This window comes from Rhea pennata, chromosome 1 (genome assembly GCF_028389875.1).
Source record: "Rhea pennata isolate bPtePen1 chromosome 1, bPtePen1.pri, whole genome shotgun sequence".
In the NCBI taxonomy this organism is placed as follows: Eukaryota; Metazoa; Chordata; class Aves; order Rheiformes; family Rheidae; genus Rhea; species Rhea pennata.
Window position 1 is genome coordinate 147,664,091 of NC_084663.1, and position 6,905 is coordinate 147,670,995.

Consider the following 6,905-nt stretch of genomic DNA (forward strand, 5'->3'; position numbering starts at 1 on the left):
GCGGGGCGGGGGGCGGCGGGGCGCGGGCTCGGCGGCGGCTGGGGGCCGGGGCAGCGGGGCCTCCCCGGAGCCCATTGGCTCCGCCGCGCCCCGCTCTCGGCGCGGCCCCATAAAGGCGCCGCCGCCGCCGCCGCCGCCGCCCGGGGACGCCCAGTCGCGGGAGCCACCGCCGCCGCCGCCCCGCGATGCCCCCGCCGCCGTCCCGCCGCGCCGCCCGCCCGCCCGCGCTGCCCTGGCTCCTCGCCGCCTGCTGCCTCTGCGCCCTGCCGCGGGGCTCAGGTACGGCCGGCCCTCCGCTAGACGGGGCGGGGGGGAGGAAAAGCATCCCCAAATCCTTCCAAAGCGGTGTCTCCGCCCGAGCGGCGCCCGCCCCGTCGGCTGCGGGCTCCGCGGGCGCCCGTCGGCATCTCGGCACAGCCCGCCTGTGTCCCCTGCAGGGTTCCCCCAGCCGCGCTCCCGCCACTTGGACGGCGCGGACCTCCCCAAAAGTCAGGTATGCCTTTTCTTCTCCTTCTTCTGCTTTCCCTTCTCCTTTTCCCGGCCGTCCTGAAGGCAACGCGTGTTCAGAGTGCAGGGCAGAGCCGTCCGCTCCCGACTGGCCAGAGAAGCTGGGAAATGAGACGTGCCCATAGGAGGGAAAAAAGCTAGGAAATCCCTGGGTGGGTGGACGTGACAGCGGAGGCTGAGCCCCGTTGCTGCCTGTATGCGCACGGCAGCACGATGCCCAGCCGCATGCAGGACGGGACGCCGGGGCTAGCAGAAGCCAATAACTGAGCGATCCCAAGGTACGAAACCCCACTCTTAATGCCTAATCTTTGCCTTTTTATTTGCCTTTTTAAGCAACTGGCGCTGTGTTTCAGTCAGTGGATGGAACTGTCTAATCAACCGCAGGTAAACCGACGGCGCGGCGTGCTTGGTCAGCAGGGCCTCTCTCAGCGCGCTCGGCGCTGCCCACCGGCTTCAGCTGCCGCCCGTGCCCAGGACCCCTCCGCACGGCTGGCCGCCCTGGGAACGCCGCAAGCTCGCTGGCATGGGCGCTGTCCTCCCTGCAGAGCCAGCACAGCCCTCGGGCAGAAAAAACGGGCTCTTCTTCCCCCCACCGGGGTGGCTGGCCCCAGAGGGAAAAGTAACGGGGGAGTCGGAGGCAGGATCCTGCCTGCGTCCCTGCTGCTGCACGGTGCTCTCGGTGGGTGGGTGGGTTTTCTGCAGGGTGCCTGGAAGGGAGCGGAGCCAGCGGGAGGCTTCACGGCTCATTTCCATGAAATGAGCCCATAGCTTGCAGTTTACTCAGCTTAGGCAACTGAGCAACTCCGAGCAGCCCCACTGCATTCAACAGCAAGCCCAAGGGTCATTTTCATGAAAGGCAGAGAAAAGCTCTGTAGGGGCAGCAGTTCTTATGAAATGTTGAGCATTTTATGCTTTCTTTTTTTTCCCTTGAAATATTTCAGTTTTGTAAATCAAGATTGGTGGAAAGTAGTTCCCAGAGCCAGTTGTTCAGGTGTCTTAAGTTTTACTGCCTTTGAAGCTGTGGCTATTTCTTGTCCACTGTGATCAGTTACATAAGCAAATCCTCATCCTGTGGAAGTGAGTGTGGGACTTGCTCCTCTTTTCGGGAAGTGCCAGTTTAACCATCCTTTTTCCATTGCTTTTTTGGAGTCCCTACTATCATCAGAGCTCTTGTAATCGACTTTAGCGCAGATCCAGCACTTGACCACTTATCCTACCAGTTTATGACTTGACCATACTGATCTTAATACGCTACATGGAAAACGTTCCTGACCAGATACACTGTGTTTAAAAATGTACAGCAGGGACATTATTTCCAGTTCTTTGGAAGTGATAAAATCATCCCTGTGAAACATAGTGGGTTCTGAGTCAAATACATAGTGAGCAACTTCTGACATGTTATTTATTTCAGTGTATGGTTATAAGTGCTTATATTATAGTACTGATTGGTTGAGGTGATTATAGATGAAAGTGAGTGTAGGTAAAATATGTCAAAACCCCCACCTATTTCTAAAACACATAGCACAGGAAAATGTATTTTAAATATAAGAGACAGATTAAAGTCTCTTTACCTCACAAGACTATATTGACAACATTAGTGATATTATATCTATTTTCCTCATAGGAAATTCTAGTTATTCATCTCATAACAGCTTCAGTAAGTCTTTCCCTGCTGTCAGCACTTTTAGTGGGAACATGCTCAATTTAACTTGTGCTGAGATTGGAATCAGGCCTGTTTTCTATAAAACCATGTACATCACACCCTATCAACAGATGTGTATTAAAGTACTGTTTGATTTTTCAGATCTCCAGTACTGTTTTGGATCTTTGTTATTCCATATTTAACAGCATGCATACAAATGAGGTAAGGTGTAATTCTTTCTCTTACTTAACAGCATCCCCTCCTTAAACTTAGAAAACAGACCCTCAGAACCAACTTCCTAACATTTTTCTCAAAATGATAGAGTATAATTTAATACCACCATGGTTTAGAAAGCCTAGGAGGATAACCAGGAAGTATATGAAAGATTTATTCTCATTGGTAGTTTGCATGTTTGCATTAACACTATTACATTATATATCAAATTGCTGTTCTTGTATCATTTTTATTTCACCAATTCAGAGCTCAAGAAGCAGCGTATCCACTTACAGCTGGGGTCAGTATTTTAACCTAACCCTCACTTTTGAATAATGCCGGATTAAATATGCTAACAGTATACACAATATTGGTTCAACAGAGTACCTAAGATCATGCTGAACATAAAAGTATGCAAGTTGCTTTACTGGTTTTAGTACTCCATTCGTGCTTAGGTTCAGAACTAAAAGCTTAAGTCTGCAAGATATTGGAGACTCTTCCCCCTTCATCAGTCACATTAGGACCTGGGCTGATTTCAGTTTTGCTGTTCAGCACTTTCCTATCATCATCAGATAATCAAGAACCTTTCCAGTAAAAGGCACATTGATTTTCTTAGGTATGATTCTCCTTAGCTGAAAAGGCCAGTACAGTTGTAGAGCTTTTGAATCCTCTGTTTTCTCAAATCACAAGGAAAGCCTTCAAGACAATAATAGAAGCTATTTTGAAATGTATTTCATTATCTCTTCTTGCCAGTGTCTTTAGCTTGTTATAATTTCAAGCATATTTTGCTAAAATAGCTAGAAAACTCTACAGTACTGAAGTTCATTATACAAAAAATCCTAGCAGTTTAATCTCAAATATCTAGTAAGTGTGTTCAGTTCAATTTTGACCCCTCTGCTTCTACAGCTTAGCTAATTAGGGAACATCCAAAATCATCCAGTAACTTTGAGTGGAGCCTTATTCCTAGTCAGTAGTGTAGTTACTGATTTTGCCAAAAATTCACCCTGTGCTATGAGTCCTCCAGGTTGGGAGCTGGCTCTCATGAAGTATCCCTTCAAGAGACAAGACTAATATTTGCTGGATAGTCACTTATGGTAGGATTTCCAGGCGTGTTCTGATTAAATGGTAGATCAAATCTAAATGTGGGGTGTGGAAAAAGAGATATGCAAAAATGCTGATTTTTGCCCAGCTGTTCCAATCTGTTAGAACACAAAGTTACACTTCCTAAGCCCACAAGGAATCTTGGGAACACACTGCAAACATGAGTCTATATACATAGTGCTACCAACGAAACAGATATGATATACTACTGATTTCAGCTGGACTTGAGCTTTCTACATGATTCTGTATATGTGAATTCTTTTTTAAAAATTTTGATTGAATCAGAGTTACAAATTAGAGAAGGTAGATTGTGTTTCAATGAGGAGAATGATGCCTTAGCACCATGAAAGTCAAAGTCAACCAGAACTTTGGCATTAATAGGACTTGAACACCATCTGGAGAACGCCTTAATCTTTTGAGAGAACTAAATAGAATATTTATTTTCGATTTCTAATCTTTTGGTAAATCTTCTGGATGATGCTTTTAGAGGCATCAAAAGGAACTAAGTATCTAAATTCAGCTACATTACAATCACCTCTGTCTCATAACCTGAATCCTTACTCGCTCCTTCTTTCTTTTTGTATTCCTTCTCTCCAGCTTCCCATCCACATCCTTTGCCCATGTTCTGCCCCTCTGTCTTCACATCCTTGCTCATTACACGTACCAGTTTTCAAGCCCGTCCCAGATAAGGAAACCCATTTGCTGGTGTGCCTGCTGCGGCAGCTCCCGGGGCTCTCCTGCCAGGGCCAGGCCAGGTGCAGGCAGCACAGGGTAGCTGTGCCATGAGCCGAGGGGCTCCCGAGCCTTGCAGGAGCTGCTCGGGTGTATCGCACCGCAGGCTCAGGGCTTTCCTAGACACTGAGCTCGGCCTGCTCCCCGCGAATCATGGCGAAAGTTTCTGTTCCTGAGTAGGCAAATGAGCAATTCCCTGGAGAATGCACATGGCATGGGCAGAGCTTAGGAGCAGTGGTCATGACCGGTTTAAAATGCAAGGGCAATCTGAAAGGTGGGGAGCAGCCACGTTTTACCAAGAGAAGTGCCATCAGTATGACTCAGACCTGATGGATGATGCTTCTGTGCTCTCCTCAGCCTGAGCTCTGCTTCGTCCAGAGCACGACTGCGCATTGCTTTACGGCAATGAAAGCATGAGGAACGAGGAGCTAAGCTGGTTAAAGCAGGATTTAAAATAAGCCTTTAAACAGGTCCATTTGCTGCTGCTGTTCTCATAGTTGTCTGTGATATATATACTACTCTCTTTTCTTGCATGGATTAACCAGTGGTAGAGGAATATTGTAACAAACCAAAAAAAAATGACAGCATCTTGATTAATATACTCTGCCACCTTGCAGGAATCACAAATTGTTGCAGCAGAGTTTACAAAGAAGGTATGTGAATGTAATGCCAGGCAAGTGGCAGTGGGCAGAGGAGCATGGTCCTTCCCCTATTTTAGTCAGCTCCCTTTTTTGAAATGGTGGAGAAGAGAGCTGTACGGATCTTGCTTCTGCAAAGCAATCCGCCATGTGTAAAGCTTCCTTTTATACATTTTCTAAAGCCCATGAATCTTGAATTATGGAAATTTAGTATATTTACACTACATAGAAAGGATAGTTCTTGACAATCTTGACAATTGATACCTTTTGGGTATTGATTTTTAATCAGCATTCCAGATGAATGGGCATTGAGGACTAGCAACATCTAGTTGTTTGCATGCTGCCAAAAAGGCAATTACTAATATTCTTATGGAATGACACTGGAACTTGTCAACAGATCTATGCAATTGAGTTTAAAATATTTCATTAATGGTTTGTGTTTTGTTTTACAGGACAGTCATGGGATTCTGGGACGGCCCTTTTTCCTTTTCAGGGTATCTGAATCTTTTCCTTTCAAAATTCTGAATAACAGACAATATTATGTATCTGCATATGAACAACTGTTTACCTTTACAAGTAAGGCTGTGTCTTGCTGCCCCTGTTTTAAATAGATGCTAAACATCCCTCACTTGAAAGCATTGGGAGCCATTGCTTAGAAACCTCTGGTTCAAATAAAAGACCATGAGATAATGAGATGTGGAGTACTAATGGATTAAACATTTTTCTTTTGGAGAGATAACTCTGCAAATGTGGTATCTTGAGCCAGACCATTGAAAGATAGGAAGTAGCATGTGGCTTGTATCTCTGAGACTGTCAACATGCACAGGTATTAAATTCACCAGATAAAAAATATACATGAACTGAGTGTTAACATGGTCTGATAGGTCTGGTTAGTCAGAAACGATGCACTGTATAACAGGATAAATTTTGCCAAAGCAAAATTACGGACATCATCTTGGTTGAATTTTCACCCATTGGCTTGCTGAACTGTGGCAGGTTCTAATGCAGGATATGCCTGCATTGATGCAGTATATGATTAAGACCAAACTAATTTTTATTAACATCTTCAGCACATCAAAAAAAAATTTTTTTAAATGAGGTCCTGACAGATAACCAGAGTCCTAGCTCATCTGTCATTTAAATTTTAGTCCAATTTCAAACATGTCTGGGCAAGTACTTTCAGTCATGGCATTTATATGCTCTTTTTTAAGCTTCTGCTTAGGACTTTGATGAATTGGGATCAAGATCTTTAATAAGGATAATTAAAGTCAGATTGTTTAGCTATTAGGTCAGAGGTTGTGCAAAGATTTCCTAGATTCAAAAGCAAAACCCATCCTGCATGGATCCCCCTGGTGTTTAACATATTGTACCCTTGTTGGAAATCTTGCTGCATCCTTGTTATATCCGCTGTCTCCATGACAGGCGATATATTTTGGTGTGTTTATGAATCTAATGTCCAGTACCTCTGTATGACCATCTAATTATATTTTCCAGCCTCGAAATGGAAGAACTATCGAAGGCAGTGGTGAGTAGGGCATCCAAAAGAGGCAAGAATTTGTTTTGTTTTGACAGTAATAGTGATCCTTGGGACAGAAAGGGTGACAGAGCAGTATTATGTTACAAAGCTAGATTCCCTTATGGATATTTTATATGGTCACTGAGAGCAGTTTGGGCAAAGGTGCTGTCTTTCATGCTAGGAGGCTTACAGGGTACGTTTTCGGCAAAAGGCATGTCTATTATTTGTTCCTCCAAAGAGGTGCACTAAGGAAGAGCTTTCATCCTCTACAGAATGATGAAGATGGGCTAGAAATGGTAAAGTTTTAAAATAATCCTTTTTGCCAAAGTGTCTAAATTGTCCTTGGAGTACAAAAACTTACCAGACCCTTAACGGTGATAAGTATGTTATCTCATCTCTGTTCCTAGAGATGTACAGTCCCCTAATGCTGCATGAGAAGCCACTAACATAGATCTCTGCATGCAGATGGGAGTCATGGTCACATCAGGATTAAGACCTTGTTTTGCATAAATACTGACTATAAAGAGCAAGGGTGGAGGTGCAAGGAAGGAGGACA

At 44.9% G+C, this 6,905-nt stretch overlaps 1 protein-coding gene across 1 annotated transcript; it reads left to right on the plus strand.

Annotated features, from left to right (window-relative positions):
• Positions 1–218: 218 nt before the first annotated feature.
• Positions 219–6,366, plus strand: NMS (neuromedin S; the record flags this gene model as incomplete). Its single annotated transcript, XM_062578569.1, has 7 exons — positions 219–279; positions 438–493; positions 841–891; positions 2,312–2,371; positions 4,813–4,848; positions 5,286–5,327; positions 6,328–6,366. Coding segments are annotated over 7 exons (345 nt in total), but the record flags the coding sequence as incomplete, so codon positions are not given.
• Between the last annotated feature and the right edge of the window lie 539 nt (positions 6,367–6,905).